This window comes from Populus nigra, chromosome 5 (assembly GCF_951802175.1).
Source record: "Populus nigra chromosome 5, ddPopNigr1.1, whole genome shotgun sequence".
In the NCBI taxonomy this organism is placed as follows: Eukaryota; Viridiplantae; Streptophyta; class Magnoliopsida; order Malpighiales; family Salicaceae; genus Populus; species Populus nigra.
In genome coordinates, this window is record NC_084856.1 from 9,509,985 (window position 1) to 9,531,382 (window position 21,398).

The following is a 21,398-nucleotide window of genomic DNA, read 5'->3' on the forward strand; positions in this document are numbered from 1 at the left end:
AGAAAAAAATTATTTTAAAAAATAGAAAGAATTTATTCTTAGATAATATTTCTGATATGTATAGTCTTGAATAATGTATTTTTATTTATTTAATCAATTTCATGTAAGTTTATTTCTATTATTATTTGATTAAATAAAAAATTAATTTGAATAAATAAATTCAGTAAACACAACTGGATAAATATCTTATGTTGTGAGATCAAATATCTTGATCTTTATTTATCTCTTAATTTTTAATTTTTTTATTAGTTATCGTTAATAATTTTATTTATTTATTTACATAAATATTTTATTTGTTTATTTAATTAGATGTTTATATAAAATTTTTAATTTATACTTAAAATATTTTTATTTAAGAAAATGCATCGGCCTGCATGTCCATTTGTTTTTTAAAAGAAAATGCACAACTGGTGGCTGAGCGCTGGTGAGCCCGTTTGAGAGTGTGGTTGCGATTATTTTTCAAAGTGTTTTTCACTTGAAAATGCATTAAAATAATATTTTTTTTATTTTAAAAAAATTATTTTTAATATTAACATATCAAAAAATATTAATTAAATTTTTTTTTCAAAACATAAAAATAAAGAGGCAATTATTTCAAAGGGAGGAAGGTTACAAAATTCCTTAATCAAAGGGTGACCTGAAAATGATGTGATTTAGGCTTTAGGTGCTCGCTAGTCAATGGGCCATCTATGCTGGATGGTTCAGGCTTTTAGTTGGGTGGAACAGGGACATGCTACAGCTGTGGCGCGACTGTTGCTGCTCTTCAATTAGGAGGCTACTGATTGTAGCAAAGATCAACGCCACCAATTATTACACTTCATTTTCCCATGTCCATCGTGGAGTTTTTTTTTTTTTTTCAGATAATTATATAAATTTTTTTTATTTTTAAAATATTTTAAAAAAATTTAATTTTTTTAATTTAATTTTTAATTAATATTTTTTAATATTTTGAGATCATTAATGCACTAATATAAAAAATAATTTTTAAAAAATAAAAAAATATTATTTTAATATATTTTTAAATAAAAAATATTTTAAAAAATAACTATAATTACAATTTCAAACATGAAAATACTAAAAATCCATTTAAAATAATTTATTGATTATACATGCAAATCACTGGCATAAGTCAGAAATTTAAAAGCTTTGCAATTCATAATGTCGTAGCATTCAAAATACTTTCGTTGACATCTCAAATGCATTCTTTATTATTTTGTAAAATATGCGGGTAAATTTAATTGCAAGATTGCAAGTATTATCAATGTTCTTTTTAACAGGCACTCGTAAACAAATATTACATAATTAAGATTTTCTTCTCAAAAGGGGCCTGTCATTGCACCTACATCTCAGGGAAAAACAATTTATAGGAGGGGCGACCGCTATCCTCGCTTTTTCAGGACGCGTTTGTGATTGGCTTGAAAATGTTATTTTTTTTAAATTTATATTTTTAAATTATTTTAATGTATTGATGTTGAAAATAAATTTTAAAAAATAATAAAAATTATTATTTTAATATATTTTTAAAAATTCGATAATATCAGATATGCTATTGTCTACCATAAAAAAAATAAAAATCACTGTAACAGTATATGATAATTAATTTCTTGCTGACCAGTAGCTTGGAAACTTCTCCCACGTCTTTTAAAATATATCTTAATTAATAAACAAAGGATGAATTTCCTTGTAAGAAACTAGACAGTCACATTTTAAAAAAAAATCCAAAGTATAATAATAAAAGATCAAAGAGGGTGATCATGTCCTTTCTGATTTTCCATAATTTCCCTCCAACACGTTTCGATGAAAGAGAGGGCGAGAAGAAGAGGGGTGACGTGTACAAGCGGAGCATATTAAGAGGCCCCACTCGCTTTCTTTCTCTTGGACCTCCTCTCTTTTTGCTTGACCACCGGGTTTCCGTTGGATTTTTTTCATCTCTTCCCAAAAAAAATTACGAGAGAAAAAAATAAAAAGAAAAGGAAAAAGAAATCAGCTTCACCACCATCACAGCACCGTGGGCGACGAAAGATCCCTGCTCCCTTCTTCACGCTTCCTTCTCCTTCTCTCTCTCGCTCGCTCCACATCTTGTATCCTTTCCCTTTCCCTTTTCATTTAATTGATAACAAGGTACATTATGTGATTTCGTGATTCTTGGATGATTAAGTGATGACTACCAACAAAAACACAGAGTCTTCTAAGGTATGTATATTTACGAAATTATTTTTGCGTTCTTTCATTTTCTGGTTCACAATGTGATTTAAAATGACGTACTTATTTGTATGATGCTATGAAGGGAGATGGCGGTCCTCCGCCTCCACCTCCACCTCCAGCACCAGGACAGCTTGAAAATCTTCGTTTTCACGGTGGCAATGCGGTGATTTTTCTTTCCTTTTTTCACGCTTTTATTTTTCACATGATTAAGATTATAATGATGATGATCAATTACTAGATCATCGTCACCATTACTGATCAGGTCGGTTATTCAGACCATATCAGTTTGTAGTTTGGTTTCATGGATCAGACCCTGTTGCTTCTTTTGTTGTAACAATCTGTGTTGCAGATTTTCAAGAGCGGGCCGCTTTTTATTTCATCCAAAGGTATGCATGTCTTTACGGTTTTTCTTATGCTTAATGACAAATTAGCGAGACATAATAAATATTGGTGACTTGTAGTGGCCATGTGTTTAAGGTGATCGTCCTTTTTCTGATTCTAGTATCATCCCAGTAGGAGTTGGTTTGTTTTTGGTCTACGCTAGAAAGAAATAATAATGCACACAGAGAGAGAAGGTTGGGTTGGAGTCGTTTTTATCTAAGAGGCATTTCCTAACATACTTGATTAGGCACTGCAGATAATAAAATTGCCACTTCTTTTGAGGATCCATCAAGAAAACGAAGTATCTGTTCCGTGAGCATTTAAATACGCGTTTCTCTCTGATATTGTTAGGAATTGGATGGACATCCTGGAAAAAAAGGTGGTTTATTCTGACACGGACATCACTGGTTTTCTTCAGGAGCGATCCGGTTGGTAGTTTTGCGTATGATAGATATTGTTTCTTGTAATTTGCGTTGGTGGTAAATACCACAATTAAGGAACTTTAGCCCCCACCCTCGCAGCATAGTTGCGCCTTCGTTTACCATGTAAACTTCACACTCTGTATTTTTTGCTTTTCAGAGTGCTATTCCTCAAAAAGGGAGTGAAGTGAACCTGACCCTTGGTGGCATTGACCTCAACAATTCAGGCAGGTTGGCTTGCTTTTTCAAATTAGACATTGTTAATCTGGCTGTCTTCTCATTGTTGTTCACAACCGGAAGTAATTTACTAACTTTGTAGTACTTCTTTTGGAATTTCATAGTGTGGTTGTCAAAGCAGAGAAAAAGCTCTTGACTGTTCTCTTTCCTGATGGCCGTGATGGACGGGCATTCACTCTCAAGGTGATTTTTCATTTTTCTTGCTTCGTTGCGGTCCCCTTTGACATTGCTTTTGCTTGCATTTTTGCATATTTTTCACGTATAATTTCTCCAGGCAAAAAAGAGTTAAGCTTAAGGGTATTAGCTTGGTCTGAGCTTGACCTGGGCTGTGACTTGGCAAAGAAGTTCAAGCTCTCCAGCTTAGTGTCTAGCTTATTTTGCATTTAATTATTCTTTCTTTTTTCACTATTAATTTGAGAATGCATCAAGCTATTTCACCACACATGATCTCAAAACACAAGCAGGTTTGATCGGTCATTTCTGTAGGTCACAATTGTAATTTTATCAGATGTCCCTAGGTGACAAGGTCACAATTCCAATGCCTTTTGTAAGCTCTATCCATCCATCTACTACGTCATCCTGAGCATCCTTATTTTTCCACAGTGGCTGTAACCTATATCTTTTCTCAACTTGAAAATCCTATGGCTTCAGTGAGAATTGGGTGCTCTTTTCTGTGTTCTGTTTTGGTCTCTTTTTGCAATCTTGATAACATATTTGTGGTTCCTTTGAATTGATGCCACAGGCCGAATCTTCTGAAGATTTATATGAATGGAAGACTGCTCTTGAGAATGCCCTGGCACAGGCACCAAGTGCTTCTCTTGTGATGGGGCAAAATGGTTTCTTCCAGAATGACCAGGCTGATGGAGCTGATGGTTCCTTGGAACAGTGTTAGTATACATCCTTTTTGGTTGACATCAGTATTTTGTGTTTATTCGGTGTAGTTCCTTTAGAACAGTGTCAGAAACTTTGTCTTCATTTTTCAGTTCCTTTTGACGTTTGACTGTTTTCCCTGTAGTGAAGGATAAGCAGCTAGTAAAATCCTTGGTCATTGGCAGACCAATTTTACTTGCTTTAGAAGATGTTGATGGATCTCCATCTTTTCTGGAGAAGGCTTTAAGGTTTATAGAAGACCATGGTGGGTTTCCTTTTCCATTACTGTCATTATTTCCTTTTCCTTGCCCACATCTCTGAAGTACTTTCTTTTCCTATTTCATCAATGAATTCCCTTATCTTGAGGTTGAGAGTTGAGAGAGAATACTGGCAATACCTAGGACAGCATAGTTCCTGATTTTTTCTTCTATGGTACACGAGGATATGATTGTTTACCTTACCAATAGTGAATTAATTTGCATATGCTTATGGATGTGATTTAAAGATGTTTGTTTTATTTATAGCGAACTAATTTACATGTGCATACGAATATGGATATGGTACTATACTATAGTTCATAGTCTACCCATTTTCCGGTGCAACTGTAAAGAAAGGGTCTGACTACCATCTATACTTCACCCGATGCTTTCTTGTGGAGTGTTGTAATAGGGACTTCTGATGCGGAGTATAAGGTGGATAAAGGGCTCTCAAGCGGTTACAGACTTAAACTTAGAGAAATTTAGAGAATAATCTCTAGTATTTTATAAAATCTGAATGATAATCTGATTCTTCTCAAAATAAACTTAGATATCTTTATTTATATTAGTTCTAGACCTAAAATTCTTTACAGTAAATAATTCCTAATTAAAACTTATCTAACTAATAGAATTTCTAACTAGGGATAGGATTTCTAACTAGTAAAATGCTTATTAAATTAGAAGTCATAATCTAAATAGAAAAAAAAAAAAATCCAAATACAACAAGGTAAATAAAGACAATTCCACAATAAATAAAGACAATCCCACACGGTAACTTCCATCTCTTATTTGAAGACCTTTCTAATCTCTGATCACTATAAAATTTTAACGATAATGTCGTCAAAGAAGAAAGACGCTAAAAAGCACCAAGCTTGGAAAATACTCGAGGTGCTAGGTGCACGTCTAGGTGCTTTGCCCGAATGAACCAAGACACTCAACCTGTATGATATAAAAATTTACATCTATAGTATTATAAATGATATAACTTAGTAGAAATTTCGGCAGCATAATAGAAGAGAGAGAATGAATAACATGGAGAGAGAGAAAAAAATTGAAGAAGAGAGAAATTAAGAAACAAAAAGATGAAATGACAGAAGAAAAAAAGTTAAAAGGAATGCCTCTATTGTTCTTTAGTCTTCACTCTTGACTCTTCTTTCTCTTCTTTTCTGGTGATGTTTCATGTTTGTTTTTGTTCTTGTTTCAACTTTCACATATGCTTCTCTTCTTTTTTAACTTTCACGTCTTCTCTTTATTTTTTTTAACCCAAATATATGTTTTTTACAAAATTAGCCTTAAATTTTTTCTTGTATAAGACAAAAAACAAGAGACAAACAAGACAAAACATAAGTCCTTTTTATAAAAAACTGGAAATCAAAGAGACGCCTCTTCAAACCAATCCTTAGTGTTAGTGTTAGATAATTTTCTTCAGGTGCTCGCCTAGGATAACACCTCTTCAAACTCCATCGTCTCAGGCTAAGAAAGGGGCGTTGGCCTTGCCTCGCCTCACCTCCGACGCTTAAGCGAGTGCTTGGCACCTTGTGACAACATTTTTTAATGGGCCTTCAGAATAATCTATCAAAATTACAACTTGATTTAACAGTTGAATTAAAAGTTACGCTTTATTTACCAAACTATGTCCTAGAGTCTTCTTAAACTCCTCAAAACCTGAAAACCTTAACTAGTAATGAAATAATGCAATAAACATTATTATGTCAAGATAATGAAGAAAGTTCTCCAAGTCAAATACTTCTAAAAAACTCACCCTTTGAACTCGACCACACCAAATAAATAGATACTTTGACTATAGCATTGTCACCAATATATGTATGAGATAACTTGTTTTAAATATCTTTAATTTAATTTCAACAAAGATATATTCATGTAGAATTTTTGAATTTAGACAAAACTTTCAAGACCCAAAAAAACCTCGCATAAAACCATCTTTTGTGATGATGACAACTTTAGTTGACGAGTTTGGTCATTCCTAACAACAATGTCTTGGCCCTAGTTGAATGGGTAATTTTAGAAGATTGATCCAACGTAGATATGTTTGGTTTGGACAACAAATCCACATTTAATTCCTTTTTGATGTTAACTTTAGCCTCTTCAAGAATTCCAACAACTTGTTCTGACCTTTCTTTTAGGTCTTCAAGACCTTGAGAATCGCCACATAATACTAATTTAGGATCTTTGATTTCTTCTTCACTATTAGTAGATGAAACTTTAACAAGTAGAGTAGTATTTGCAACAATATTATTGTTGTTGTCACTGTTGTGATGTTGAGACTGTCTACTTTGAAGAGACAATACCTTCTTTATATTTTTCTTCCTTGCTATTCGAGAAGGTTAAAAAAAAGGCAAATAATAACAATCTATTCACTTATGTACCCAATATAAAATATCTTCATAATCATTTTGTATGAACTTCAAAATTAATGATTGTCTCAAATCTTTCTATGATAGAGTTAAAGGCTTACCTGTACATGTTCTATATTCTAGAACTCCAAACCACCATTCTTTGACACCACAAAAAAGTTTTTATACGAGAATCCATAGTTTTTTATAACAAGGAATCTTGTTGAAATAAAAGTAGGCTTTCAACTTTGTCAACCAGTTAATAAATCTTTTCTTCAAAAATCTTCCATCATAGAAAGGATTTTCATTGAATTCAGGAATAGGTCTGAGTTAGGCCTGCCCCTAGGTAAGTCTCTATACAAGTTCCTCTTCTCTTCATGATCCCTATTTGCATCTTTCGTTAGCCAAGCTAGACCTGCTATGGTTTGCTCCAGTCGATCAAACCTTTGTTCCCAAAGATCTAGTTTCTACTTCTGAGCCTGAATAGTGTCCCAAAGGCCCTCCATTCCTGTATCGCGGAATGAGATGCTACCGTTTTCATCCATCAAAGAGGTTAACCTGCTCTGATATCGATTGACATGACTATAACATTGATAAAAGCTAGGGTTCTAAAACCCTAAGATTACAGAACTAAGCTGCACAGAAATTTAGAGAATAATCTCCGATATTTTATAAAATCTAAATAATAGTCTAAATCTTCTCATGATAAAACATCCTTATTTATAGAAGTTCTAGACCTAAAATATTTTATAGGAAATGATTCCTAATTAAAATTTACCTAATTAATAAAATCCATCTAGCATTAGAATTACCAACTAGTAAAATACTAATTAATTTAAAAGTCCTAATCTAAATAGGAAATAAAATAATCAAAATACAATAAAGTAAATAAAGACAATTCTGCACAATAACTTACTTATTTGATGACCTTTCCAATATCTGATCATAATGAAATTTTAACCTAATGTGAAACATGACCTTCAGAATATTGTCGGATTAAAACTTATAATTGAATTACTAAACTGTGTCTTGGATTTCTTAAACTCCTCAAAATCTAAAATCCTTAACTATTAATCATTAATAGTTTAATGCAATAAACATTATTATGACAAGAATAATTAAGAAAGTTCCCCACGTCAACTTCAATTAGCTATGAGCACTGTAATAAATGAGGGAAGTTCTGTTCTGGCTGACTGGTTGAAATGTGCCCTTTCCAAATCAGCTCTTATGTTTCTCAGTGCCCCTTTATGAATAGTATTTTCCCATCATATATAATGCTGGTGGTCTCTAGGTCACCGGATATCCCATAACCAGGACCAAAAATGGAAAAAATAGTTTGCTTTGCAAGTTGTAAGTACTTTCCTGGGTTATCTGCTTTTAAACTGTCTCATAAGACATACACATGATTTGTTAGTTGTGGAGCGACAAAAGATTACTTTCTTCAAGTGTTATAGGCTTTTTTGACTTTGAAATGCCCTATCTTAGACAAATATAATATCTCTTCTACTCGTTCTCTCCCACACAAATAACAAAAGAAATATTTTTGTTAATCTACATGAGTTTTAGAGTTTGGAAGACTTCTACAATTAACATGGATCGATTGGAAGACTTCTTCAATTTTTTGTTTCAATATGTACTGATATTTTTGTTTTTTCAAACTTGTCCGAATTTGATTGACTGAAATTGGTTAACAGGAATAAAGGTGGAAGGCATCTTGCGGCAAGCTGCAGATGTTGATGATGTTGAGCATCGAATTAAGGAATTTGGACAGGGTTAGTTTATTGAGATATATTTTGTCCTCAGTAAACCTCTGTACTTTTTATTTACTGTGAAATTCAAGTCCGGATGGTTGTCTTTTCTAGTTTTTCACATTTTAGCGCAAACACAGTTTTAAAGCTCAGATGTCCATTTCTTTGACTTTAGTTTTAACAGTTGCTCACGAAAAATCAAATTGTCAAGAAAATATAAGAATCGAGACCCTCTTTACTAATAAAGCAGTATAGACTAGGAAATCAGTTGCATTGATGTTTCTTAGTTATGTTTTCATTTTTTGAGTTACTCAAAATAATGGTTTTTGGTGTGCCTTAGGAAAAACTGAGTTCTCTCCGAAGGAGGATGCACATGTCATTGCTGATTGTGTCAAGGTATTTCTCTTTCCTGCTGCAATAAAGTTTTGATTCCTGTGAATAACAAATTTCGCAAGCAATCTTTACGTTTCTTTATGAAATGTCCTTGCAATATGACAGTATTTCCTTCGAGAGTTGCCATCATCTCCAGTCCCCACATCATGCTGCAATGCACTGCTAGAAGCATGTCGTAAGTCTGTTCCTTGATTGTGTGTTTTATTATATTCATCTATTCCTGTGCTGCCTTATGCTATAGATACAAAATTTATACTGAACTGGACGAGTGCATTAAATATTGTGTTAATGCCCAACCATTATCTTTCATATAAAATTCATCACTCAAAATCTTTACATCTAATTACACAGCTTGCTCCACAAATTGTTTTTCCGTTGCCATGTTTGTAGAGTTTTTGAAAACTACAAAGGTACCGTGACGTTGCTTGTCTGTTGAATTAAATGGAAAACAAGTATACATGTGTAAAGCATGAGCATATATATTCCAATTTCATTCCAACCATGTACTTTCCTAGTTGTCAGCACTATCTTCTGCATGTACATGTTCTAGTTATGCATGTTGCAAGTGTTGATTATTTAGTTTCCTTTATGTTTACCACTGCATTAATCTGGTTATGCTTTTTTCACAAATGGGTTTCTTGTTCTACTTCAGAAGAAATTTTATGCCTGGATGTTAAATATTGGTGATTGGTGGATGGAGTTTGAAATCCATTAGAAGCTTTATTTACTGTTTGTCATTAATAAACTGGTCTGCTTTAAGGTTAATAAACAATTTTGTGGATTAATGGCTATGTTACTGACTTGGGTCAAAGATTGAGTCTTTTCCCAATTCCATGGCATCTTTAAATATCTGTAGATATGCTGTAAATAATGAAAATTTAAAATTTAATGGTAATCGTTCCCGTGGAATTATGTTCAACATTTTTTTTTGTACCATAAATTTTTTTAGCACTCTCCATAATTCATTAGGTTTCTGATTTTCCATTATTTGATGATTTAATAATGTTTAGGAACTGATCGTGGCAGTAGGGTAAATGCCATGCGGGTTGCAATATGCGAAACGTTCCCAGAGCCAAATCGTCGCTTATTGCAGAGGTAGATGATTTTCTCTTACTTCTGACTTGAATGTTGGAATTTGACACTTTGTAAAAAGGATTATTAGGATTTGAGGACGTAACAGAATATAAATGAGATTTGTTGACTGAACTTTTTTTTAGTCTTGTTGATTTGTAGCATCAAACTATCTTGTTTGTGTTTTCTTTACCTATTGTCTTTCTGACCGGAGGACTAAATGTTACCCATCTGCTCTGCACTTCTTGCATTGTTTTGTATCACTTTGCTTCATTTCCCTTTTTTGTTCAGAATTCTTTTAATGATGCAAACTGTGGCTTCTCACAAAGCTGCAAACCGAATGAGCACATCTGCTGTGGCTGCTTGTATGGCTCCCTTACTTCTTCGTCCCCTTTTGGCTGGTGACTGTGAAATTGAATCCAATTTTAATGTCGGTGGTGATGGTTCCATCCAGCTTCTGAAAGCAGCTGCTGCAGCTAATCATGCACAAGCCATTGTTATAACATTATTGGAAGAGTATGAAAAAATATTCAGTGTAAGCTGCAAGTCTCTGTTGTTGTTTTAACTCGAGTACGGTATGGCTTTGTGTAATACAGACACTGGATGTTTAAATTAGGAATCTCTTCTTCCTGATCAGGTTTGGAGCTGCATATTAACTAGGTTCAAAACACTCTGTTTACTCTGGAGTCTAAAACGAGTATGAAGTGACCAACAATTATTTGATGCACAAAACAAGTTAAAGGATTGTTTCATTCACTAATGATATTCCATAAAGACCATTTAACTGCTTTGCAGTTCTGGTTATGCATGCCTTGGTATCCTTATCATCCCTACCATCAGTTTTACCAGAAACTACCCCAGAATTTCACTCTGTTTCACTTGAGGAATAAGAAGTCCAAGAATAGCGTAAAGCTTCAAATGATATGGGAACTTTATAGCACAACAGAACAGAAAATGATAGGTCATAGAGGCTGTTGTTAAATATTATTTTATGGTATAGTAAATTCAAAGCTGAATGTCTTGGCCATGCTTTCTCCATTTTATATTGTTTACTTCTTCTGGCACCAGGTTTTTTAATGCTTTCTTGAATTTGCTTTGTGTCTGCAGGAAGGTTCCATGTCCCCAGGACTGTACTCTGACTCAGATGAATGTGGAAGTGAGGATGAGGAGGTAACTGATGATGATGAGTCTTATGTAGATGATGCAACGGAAGAATCTGATGTATATACAGATGAAGATCATGACAATGCATCAAGTGGAACCTGCACTCAGAGTGGTGAATCTGGCGAAGATGATCCGTCTGACTATGAGGTACATCCATTGGACTTTAACCTGCATTTTTATACAAAATGATGATCTTGTTTAAACCTAGCAATTATTAAACTTACTGCAAAACTATGGATATAGATATTCTGCAATTTTAACTCTGGACTTCTTTTCAATGGAATTACAGGCCAAAGTCTAATATTTCGTTCTCCACCCATGCATCTTTATAATTTGAAATGCTTCTTGTGTTGTCATCTGCTATGCCTCTGCCCCATTGTTGACTTGGTTTCTTTTTATTTTTGGTCTTTCAATTGAAATTTAAGAGCAAAAACTATTCTTATTCTGTGTGCCTTAAAGATGCAGGGCAGTAATGATTGTAGTACTCGTTCCAAGTCCCCTGAACCTGAAGCAGACAATGATTTGAAAGTTGAACAAAAGCTGTCATCATGTCCAGTTCAAACCTCATTGCATCAACATGATAATGTAGAAAAGAGGGAGGATATTCCAGATCAAAGTAACAACAGTTTGACAATGCAGTCAAATAAGTCAGATGACCTGTCTGTAGATGTTTCTACCGAAACAAGTTTGAAGAATAAGACTGCTGATCACAAGGCATCCCCAGATGCTAAAAAACCTTCAACTATATCAAATGGACCTGTGCGTGGAAAGCGTCCAACTGTTTGGGGACGTACCTCTGTGAGTGCATGTTTTATAGATCTATGATTTGGCTTGCCATTTCCTTCAGTCATGCTCCCCCAAAAGTTTTTGTGACTAAATGATTTTGCTTGCCAAAGGGCATCTGACATCATACAGTCGATCATTATCTTATCTCAAAGAGGGCATATTTGTGCAAAATAAGCATCACTAATTATATTTTTTTATCCCCTTTGGCATGAATTCAGGCCAAGAAGAACCTTTCCATGGAATCCATTGATTACCCTATTGAGGATGAGTAAGTATATATCTCCTCTGTATGGATCATGGTTCTGTTTACACAAGCATTCTTTTAGCCTTTTTGCATCTTTGTTTCATCAAACGTATGCACAACATTCTTGGCATTTACCACTGTAGGTGGGTTTTTTTCCACTTGTTATACTCTTTGCTTGTGGCTATAGGCATAAGGGATAAATGTGGAATGTGTTAAGACACAACCTTTTGTCGGTTTAAACAATGCAGTAGGTGCTAGCTACCCATGTATTTAGCGTGTCTTTCCATGGTAGAAAATATCCATTACAAAAGCAAGACTCTGTACAACCAGCTGTCACTTTCTGTATGTCTGAACTAAATAGCACAATTACCATTTTATCTTCACTGGATCAAATAGATATCACCAAATTCTGAGGAAATAACTCTAATATATATGAAGTTTAGTTCTAGAAAAATATCCGTTACAAAAGCAAGGTTTTTTATTGCCAGTGGTCACTTTCTGTATGTCTGAATTAAAGAGGACAATTACCGTAGTATGTTTGTTGGATCAAATAGATATCTACAAATTATGAGGAAGTGAACTCTAATTGATACACTGATGAAATATTTTATCTAGTAATTAGGAGAACTTTGGGTTTGAAATTGAAGGTTCCATCTAGCACTAGAAAAATTGAAACCCCGTTTATTACCCCCATTTATCTGGAAGATTGGTTTGGAGTCAGGAATTCTTAGTGTCAGGAGGTTGTTGTCTATTCTTGTCAATCAGTTCCTATGCTGACTTTAATTTTGGTGCACAGTGAAGATTTGAATGTCATGCTTCACAACTCTCTAACTTAAATCCAGCTCTTCCTTCTCATTTTCTGTACTTTAATGTTAAAAGATTTATAGCACGAATATTCTTACATAAATACACTCACAAAACAAATGGCGAAACTGTAGTGTCACCCTAATTTTGTACTTTGAAGTTTATCTCCTGTCAATTCATTTAGTCAATGCTTGGTGTGCACTTTCCTCCTATTAATGCTTTGTTTCTTACTCATTGACAAATATTCAGGTTAGTGACATCTTTGTGATGTCTAGCTCCCATGATTTTTATTATGCTGCTGCAACTTTCATAACATGGCATGTTATGTTTCGTTTCTTGCTTTTGGAATTCACATCAAATCTTTCTGTGTCATGGACTGTTTTTTATCATCTATAGCCATGCTGATCATCCGACTTTTTGACTGTTTAGTGTTGAAATCCGGAAGCTGGAGGCTAGTAAAATTGAGTTGCAAAATAGAATTTCTGAAGAGGTGGGACTTAAAATAACGCCTCTTGATGTCAGTACATGGAGTTTCATGAGTTCTTTTTTCACTTCAATAATTTGCTGTATTTTCATTCGTAGATCAAAGGTAATGCCATTCTGCAAGCCAAGTTGAAAAAACGAAAGAAGGCTTTGCACGAGCATCGTCAAGCCCTCCAGCAAGATGTATGTTCCATTTCCTTTCTGTTGTTACTTTTCCCTCTGTTCCTCCCCTTTCGAAGGATGTTTACATGACCTGGGCAAGCAGAGATTCATGTTAAGAGTTTGAGAGTTTAGTACAGTGGTTGTTATATTCCTTTTATACTGATAAAAGTGATGAAAAATATGCTTTTATTACACTAACACATTCAATGTCAGAAATAGTGTCACTGATTTTGTTAAATATTTTGCTTGTCTGTGAAGCATGCTGGTGATTGTTTTTCTCTTTTATTGTAACACATACCTGAGTTCTTTTCAAGATAGTTTTACATGAAGGTGCCGGGAAGTTTTCTTTGTTTGGCGGTTTAGGGGGAAGCCCTTTCTGAAACCCTTACTTTAGGGAGGGAAGTCAAGATCGCCATAAAATGATTGCCATTGCATGGTTTTTATTTATCATTTTCTTCCCTTACAACATTGTGATGCTACGACTATGCCTTTCCCCTCTTACAAATACTAGATTGATTGGTTGTTTCCTAGGGTTTTTGAACTGTGGGCATTCACTGTATTTACAGGTGGCAAGACTACAGGAACAGCTGCAAAAGGAGAGAGATAAGAGAAAAGTTCTAGAAGCAGAACTTAACACTTCTAAAGGACCCTTGCAAGTTCCGGTTACAATTGATGAAAATGTTAGTTCACCTTTTCATTAACTTGTATAATTGGTCTTGATTGTAGCATTGAGTTAATTTTATTATTGTGCTACAGATGAAGGCAGGTCTTGAGGAAATAACTCAAGCAGATGCAAATGTTGCCAATTTGAAGTGGAAGGTCAATGATCTAGGTGCACAGCTTAATCAACAGCATGAGCAACACTCTGGTTCTATGCATGGTTTGATCAATCAGCCCATGAATGCTTCGTTGCATGAAGCCAAATGGTAATTTGTTTTTTTTTGGTTTTCATACCGCATGTCTGAGTAGTGTTTAGACATTTGTGTACAAAGCCTCTTTGGTGCTTCAAACAGATGAAGTATATGAGAAGCCCTCATTTAAAAGAAAAACCTTTCCCCTTCTTTCTTTCTTATTTTGGGGAGGACTGGACAATCAGAAAATGATGCTTGTACGTGATAAAAAGAAACTGAATGGATGTGGTGTGTCATGGTGCTGTGGTTAATATTGTCTTGTTGCAGGAATGATGAACAGAAGGATGCTGAAGCTACTGGTACTTCTCAATTTAGACGTCCTGCAAGCAAGGTATGCACTTGCAGCATATGGCTCGATCTATCTTGTTATGTTACTTTGGCCTATTAATTCTTTCGCGTACCAGTAAAATTTTGCTTGCCCAAACATCTTTTATACTTCTTTCAATCCAGTCTCGTGTATGAACGGTAGAGGTCAATTTGTCTCTCCAAGTAGGAATAGACAAACAGGATTATAAAATTACTGAGTTTACCTTTAAAACCCTAATGAACCGACATGTGCCATTATATTAATGCCTCTTTTATTATTATTTTTTTCATGTTTTCCTCGGTGTTTCTTGGCTTAATATTTTGAAACTATAATAACAAATTTCTTCAGCTGTTAGAGAATCCTGATTAAGTTGTCAAGGCAGCTGAAAGATGGTTTATATATATATATATATATATATATATATATATATATATTTTGAGGTCGTGTTAAGAGATTGTGAAAAAATATATAAAGGCAGCTTCTCCATGCCTAATCGACAACATGACCTTCAGCCCTTCCAATTTATTCTCTTTGATTGCATGGATTAAGTCAACTATGGGAGGTCTCTTATGGCAGGATACGTGTATAGATGGGACTGAAACCCAGCAGCTGGATTCAGCACATAGTGGCAACTCCAGACCCGTTTCTTCAACCAATTTCAAGAGGTCCAGTACAAGGAGTGAGGTAGGCTGTTGAACTTTCTAGTTGTGCTGGGGAAATAGGGTACTCTATGCCAAATCAAATTATTGCTTTGGTTGGGTAGGATGGGTAAATATAAACTAGGAAGGATGGACTTTCGAATCTTTTGGAATAAAAAGCTCTTTGTTTTCTGTTGAACCTATTAAAGTGAGTGCATATTTCACGTGGCCAAGCTGGCTTAAAGCATGTTATTTCATAAAAGTAAATATTATATCAGATGTATTCATGCTACTTGCCACAACTGTGTGCCCAATAGGGAATGAATTCCACCACTTCTGCATTGACAAGATTGACTACCCGACTCAACTTTCTGAAGGAACGCCGTAGCCAGATTGCAAATGAAATCCAGAATATGGACAAGGGCCGGGGTTCCGATCAAAACCTGGAGAAGAGCCAGGGTTCAGAAATACCTTCTTTTCAAAATCTAGAAAAAGATAAAGGATTGGGAAAAGAGGGGAAATCGCTTCAGAATTCCAAAAAATCTCCAGCATCAGATGTCCAGTCACTCCAGGACCTAGATGGTGGACGATATTCGGAAGGTGTTCCTCCGCAAAGTTTGCAAAGAGAAAAGTCCTACAATGCAGGCCAAGGCCAACCTCTAGTGCCTCCGAGGATTAATTCAAGATGATATATGGATTATCATTCTGTCCCCATGGGACATAGCTTATGCCCTCAGCAATTTGTTTGAGACAGAAATCAGTAATTAGAGAATCTTGCGGGATAGCAGAGCTGCAAGGTCGATCTATGCCCTCTCAACGAGATGCCCAAAATTCCTGACAGCACCATAAGTGCATGATATGTACATACTAACAATCTCCTTTATGTAAGATGACTTGATGTAGTTGTTGAATCTTGCTGGTTCAGAGATGATTCAGGATTCATAAAATCCTCTGTATTGTCAAATGCAATTTTTCATGTAGTTGGAGTCGCTTGGCCTGGGGCTGTCCTCCCTTTTTTATTTTTTCCCTATCACCTCATCATGTAAAAACATAGATTTTTACCATCACTCATTGATTGGATGACGTTCTGCATCCAAGTTCTGCACTTATATTAACGGAGTCCTAACATCTTATATTAACGGAGTCCTAACAGTTTACAGCAGTCTCCTTTATATACCTCACGCTTTATAAAGTTGATTTATCATATTGTTTTTAAAATTTTTGCATTTTAAAAGTGTTTTAAAAAAAATTAAAAATATTTTATTATTTTTTGTTTCAAATTAATTTTTTTTTAATATTTTCAGATATTTTAATATGTTGATAATAATTTTTAAAAATTAAAAAAATAAATTATTTTAAAATATTTTCAAGTAAAAAAATATTTTAAAAAATAATTTTAATTACGTTTTCAAATTAGCTAATATGTAATATTGTGGTTTGACATCTGTAAATCTATGCATGGCTGGTTGAGCATAGAAAATAGAAAAAGGATATTAAAACGTTAAAACTTAACTAATTAATAGCATCCATCTAACATTAAAATTTCTAAATACTAATTAAAAACAAATAATTAAAATCTAAAATTAACTAGAAAATAATTAAAACAACAATTTCAAGCTCTATATTAGATGCTTCTGGATTTTTTTGCAAACTTATCTTTAGACTTGGTCTTATCTATCTGGTTTTTAAATATAGTTGTAATACATTCCACGTTAGTCATCTCCAAGCTCTAGATACAAATGTTGATCATCATAGAAAGGATAAATGTCTAACACATTAAAAGTTTTAAAAATACTCATTTTATTTGGTAAATCGATAACATAAGCATTGTCACAAATTTTATTAAGGATGGTTTAAAGACCATATTTATTATGTTGTAGCTTGCTATATAACCCCACTAAAAATCTCTCTTTGTGAAGGAACACCATAACCTTATCTTCTTTCTTGAACACTTTAGCACAGTGATGTCTACTGGCAACTTCCTTTTATTTGGTATCTGTCTTCATCAACTTTTGCTTCACATCCTTCATAATAATTTAAGCATCCACAACCATATTCTGAGCAACCACATTAAACCCAACACTTTTCTAAACTGGTAGAAGATCTAACACATGTTTAGGACATTATAGATACACAATCTCAAATAATGATTTACGTGTGGCACTGTGTCTAGCACTATCATATGAAATTCTGCTTATGCAAGGGCATAAATCCACTATTTTGGCTCGTCACAACTAATGCTCCTTATCAAGTTTCCCAATATCCAATTCAACGACCATGTTTGCTCATTTGTTAGTAAATGTATTGTGCTACTGAACTGTAATGAGAGTCATACAATTTTCATAATGTATGCTTAAAGTTACTAAGATACTTATTGTCCCGATTAAAAGTGATGGTTTTTGGCACCCCATATAAACAAACCACCTCTTGAAAGAAAAGCCGAGAAATAATAGATGCATCATTTATTTTTTTACAGGAAATAAAATATGTCATTTTTGAGAACCTGTCAACTACAATAAATACATAATCCATCCCTCATTGTGTATAGGGTAATCCAAGTACAAAATCCATAGACAAGTCCTCCTATATGTTTTTAGAAATAGACAAAGGCATATATAGACCTATATAATATGCTTGTCCATTGGCAGTTTGACAAATATAATGTTTTTTTTTCATAAACTTACCAATATCCCGTTTCAAGTGAGGCCTTTAATACTCTATCAATAACAACATCAATAATTTTTTATCTCCCTAAATGACCAACCAAACCTCCTTCATGCAAATCATAAATCACCTTCTCTGCAATGAAGACTAAGAAATGCAAAATTGACAACCTTTCATAAAAACCCATTATAAATGTGAAAGTCATCATTAAGAAGATTTTGACACTTCTTTCACCTCACCAAAATCCTCATCATGCCAATGATCTCTCCTCTTAGAGTAATAAAAAAGGTTGCTTTTCTACTCAAAACATCAATAACTTTATTCTAAACTCCAGTCTTATACATAATTCTGATTGAAAAGCATTGTAGGTAAGTGAACCATCTTGCATGCATGTCATTACTTATTCTCCACTAATTATGTAAAAATTTCAGTGTCTCATGGTCATAATACAACACAAACTCCTTACCAATCAAATAATACTCTCATTTCTTAATTGTTCAACATATAACTCTTTATCGTATGTGAACCACTCTAATCAAACATCACTCAACTTCTCATTAAAAAATGTCATGAGTCTTTCTTTTTGGGACAAAACTCCATCGATCCTAACACTAAAAGCATCACATTCTACCTCAAATAGCTTGTTAAAATCTGAAAGTTCTAAAACTCATTCCTTAATTTTCTTTGCTTTTGTAAAGTTTTTTATGTCTCTTCTTCCCAATAAAATTTCCCTTTTCTTCATGCATTCAGTAATGGGTTCCATAATATTATAGAGATTGTGGATGAATCACCGATAGAAAGTAGCTAACCCATGAAACTATCGCCTTCACTAATTGTTTTAGGGGCTAGCCAATATTTAATGGCTCGAACCTTTTCCTTGTCCATATATATGTCATGTGCTCTAAAAATAATAGCTTATCATTCATAAAACTACACTTCTTCATATCACATATAATTTATTTTTCAACAGCACCCTAAACACCTTTCTCAAGTGTCCCACATAACCAATCTCAAATCTACTATAAATTAAGATATCATTAAAATAAACCATTATAAATTTATTTATAAAAAGACATAAAATCCAATTCATCACTCTCGTAAAAGTGCTTGGTGCATTAGACAATACAAAAGACATAACAAACCACTTATACAACCCCTCATTTATCTTAAAGTCTTTCACCCATCTCCTAGTCGAATTCAAATCTGATGGTAACCATTTCTCAAGTTAATCTTCGTAAAGATTGATGCCCCATATAACTGATCAAATATGTCATCTAACTGAGGAATTGAAAAACATGTATCCCATGGTTATTTTATTGATGACACAACTATCCTTATACACCCGCCAACTACCACCCTTATTCGAAGTTAATAATGTTGGAATTGCACAAGAACTTAGACTCTCCTAAATCTGTCCCTTTCTTAATAGCTCTTCTACCTTCACTTTAAATATATCACCTTTCTCAGGACTTATTAAACAATATGAAAGATTTGGTAGGCCAGCTCATGGTGCCAAATCAATTTGATGTTAAATGTCTCAATGGTGGCAATCTATCTGGCAATTTATTAGGTAGAATCTCCTTAAAATCAGTAAATAAAGGCTTAATTGCTTCAAGAATGTCTAATATTTTCTCTTTTTCTCGTTCACCTACTAATTCCTTCATAACCATTGCATGAATATGCTAGTTTCTTGTACCTTTGCTTGCATCTCAAGTTCTAAAATGGTTATTGTAAGGAAAACCTCCCCCTATACTTTAGAAGATAAGGTTGGATTCTCTCTTCAAAGGTAGAAGGGTATAATTCACATTATTTTTCCTAATCTTGTACAAATTATCTCTACCTATTTGTTTAGCACCCACATCATATTGTCAAGGTCTATCGAAGATCAAACTACATGCATTTATATCTATCATATAACATTACATCGCATCCTTATACTTCTTATAGAAAAAAGATATTCTACAACATTAGTTTACCCTTATCTCTCTTATTAACATAATATGTCAAATCTTGTAAGGTTCAAGATGTGGTTCTTGTGGTAATTTTAATTTATCAATAATATATTTACCAATAATATTTTTCCAACTCTTATTATCGATAATTAAGTCAAATAAATTTTTATTTTTGGTGCAATAGGTACAAAATAACCTATTTGCTACGAATCCTCAATAACCTCTGTTGTTAGAAGCATCTTCTTAACCATATAGTTTTGTCTCTTATCATCATCGTCGTACTTATACATATTCTGTCTAGCACCCCCATCAAGTTCACACAACTCGCTTTCATTGTTAGAGGGTTCTGGCTAATATAGCTTTTTGATCAAATTGATTGGTTTTTGTCATCTACAATCACTAGAACAATGTATTGGTTCTCTATATTTAAAGCATTTGGCAATCATTAGCTTGACATAAAAGTTATTCAGTTTGTTCATTTCAACTTGTTTTCCCAAAGTCTTGTTAGGTCTAGTTAGCTTGACATAAAGGTTATTCAGTTTGTTCATTTCAACTTGTTTTCCCAAAGTCTTGTTAGGTCTAGTTAGCTTGACATAAAGGTTATTCAGTTTGTTCATTTCAACTTGTTTTCCCAAAGTCTTGTTAGGTCTAGTAGTATATGGCCTTATTGGAGTTGGCCTTGATGATTGTACTACTTTTCCTTTATCATTAGAACTAAATATATGATGCGGACCTCTTGATCATATGGTCAAGTAACTTCAAACGAAGTAGATAACAACCCGAAAAACTGATAATTAGGTTTGATAAAACCACTCAGAGATAACCTTTTACCTAAAAACTAAATGTATTGAAAAAAGACTTGGACCCAGAGATAATCTTGTATCTAAAAACTCTAAGTATGCAAATGATGCCACAAAGCTAGTCAATCTTCAATAAATCAGTGTACAATATTTGTTTCTATAAAGAAAGATTGTTTTACAACAAACAAACAAAGAAAAACTCACGTTTATTCTTCAACTTGCTGCCAAAATTTATAGCTCCAAAACACATAATATAGTTTCTTCTAACTAATCCTAATGGACCTCTTTTAGGTTGCAAGTTAATGTGCCTAAACTAGTAATTAATTAACATAAGTTCAATAATGAAATAAACCTCTAGACTAATATAGGTTAGAACAAACCCAAATTTAAAATAATTATTCAACATTAAATAAACAAATAAATAAAATAGGATAATAAAAATAAATTCTTCATGCTAAAATATCTTCATGTACCCTAAATTTCTAATTTTTGCACATTCTTGATAGATTTCAGTATTGACTTTAAACACATCGTTCTCTCTCTTCTGG

The 21,398-nt window shown here is 33.7% G+C and overlaps 1 protein-coding gene across 2 annotated transcripts; it reads left to right on the plus strand.

Moving 5' to 3' along the window:
• Positions 1 to 1,894: 1,894 nt before the first annotated feature.
• LOC133693251 (rho GTPase-activating protein REN1-like) lies at positions 1,895 to 16,543 on the plus strand. Of its 2 annotated transcripts, none has more exons than XM_062114428.1 (23): positions 1,895 to 2,193; positions 2,288 to 2,368; positions 2,555 to 2,591; positions 2,938 to 3,014; positions 3,166 to 3,236; positions 3,347 to 3,425; positions 3,985 to 4,129; positions 4,258 to 4,377; positions 8,418 to 8,495; positions 8,812 to 8,867; positions 8,970 to 9,039; positions 9,875 to 9,959; positions 10,227 to 10,470; positions 11,043 to 11,246; positions 11,565 to 11,897; positions 12,104 to 12,153; positions 13,363 to 13,423; positions 13,516 to 13,599; positions 14,145 to 14,258; positions 14,335 to 14,504; positions 14,757 to 14,820; positions 15,373 to 15,480; positions 15,752 to 16,543. In XM_062114428.1, exons 1-23 carry the CDS (start codon positions 2,161 to 2,163, stop codon positions 16,121 to 16,123), a joined length of 2,736 nt encoding a protein of 911 aa, XP_061970412.1. In that variant the 5' UTR covers positions 1,895 to 2,160; the 3' UTR covers positions 16,124 to 16,543. The 2 variants fall into 2 exon arrangements, with proteins under 2 accessions (XP_061970412.1, XP_061970411.1); XM_062114427.1 differs by having other exon boundaries at positions 1,896 to 2,193; positions 11,559 to 11,897.
• Positions 16,544 to 21,398: the final 4,855 nt, after the last annotated feature.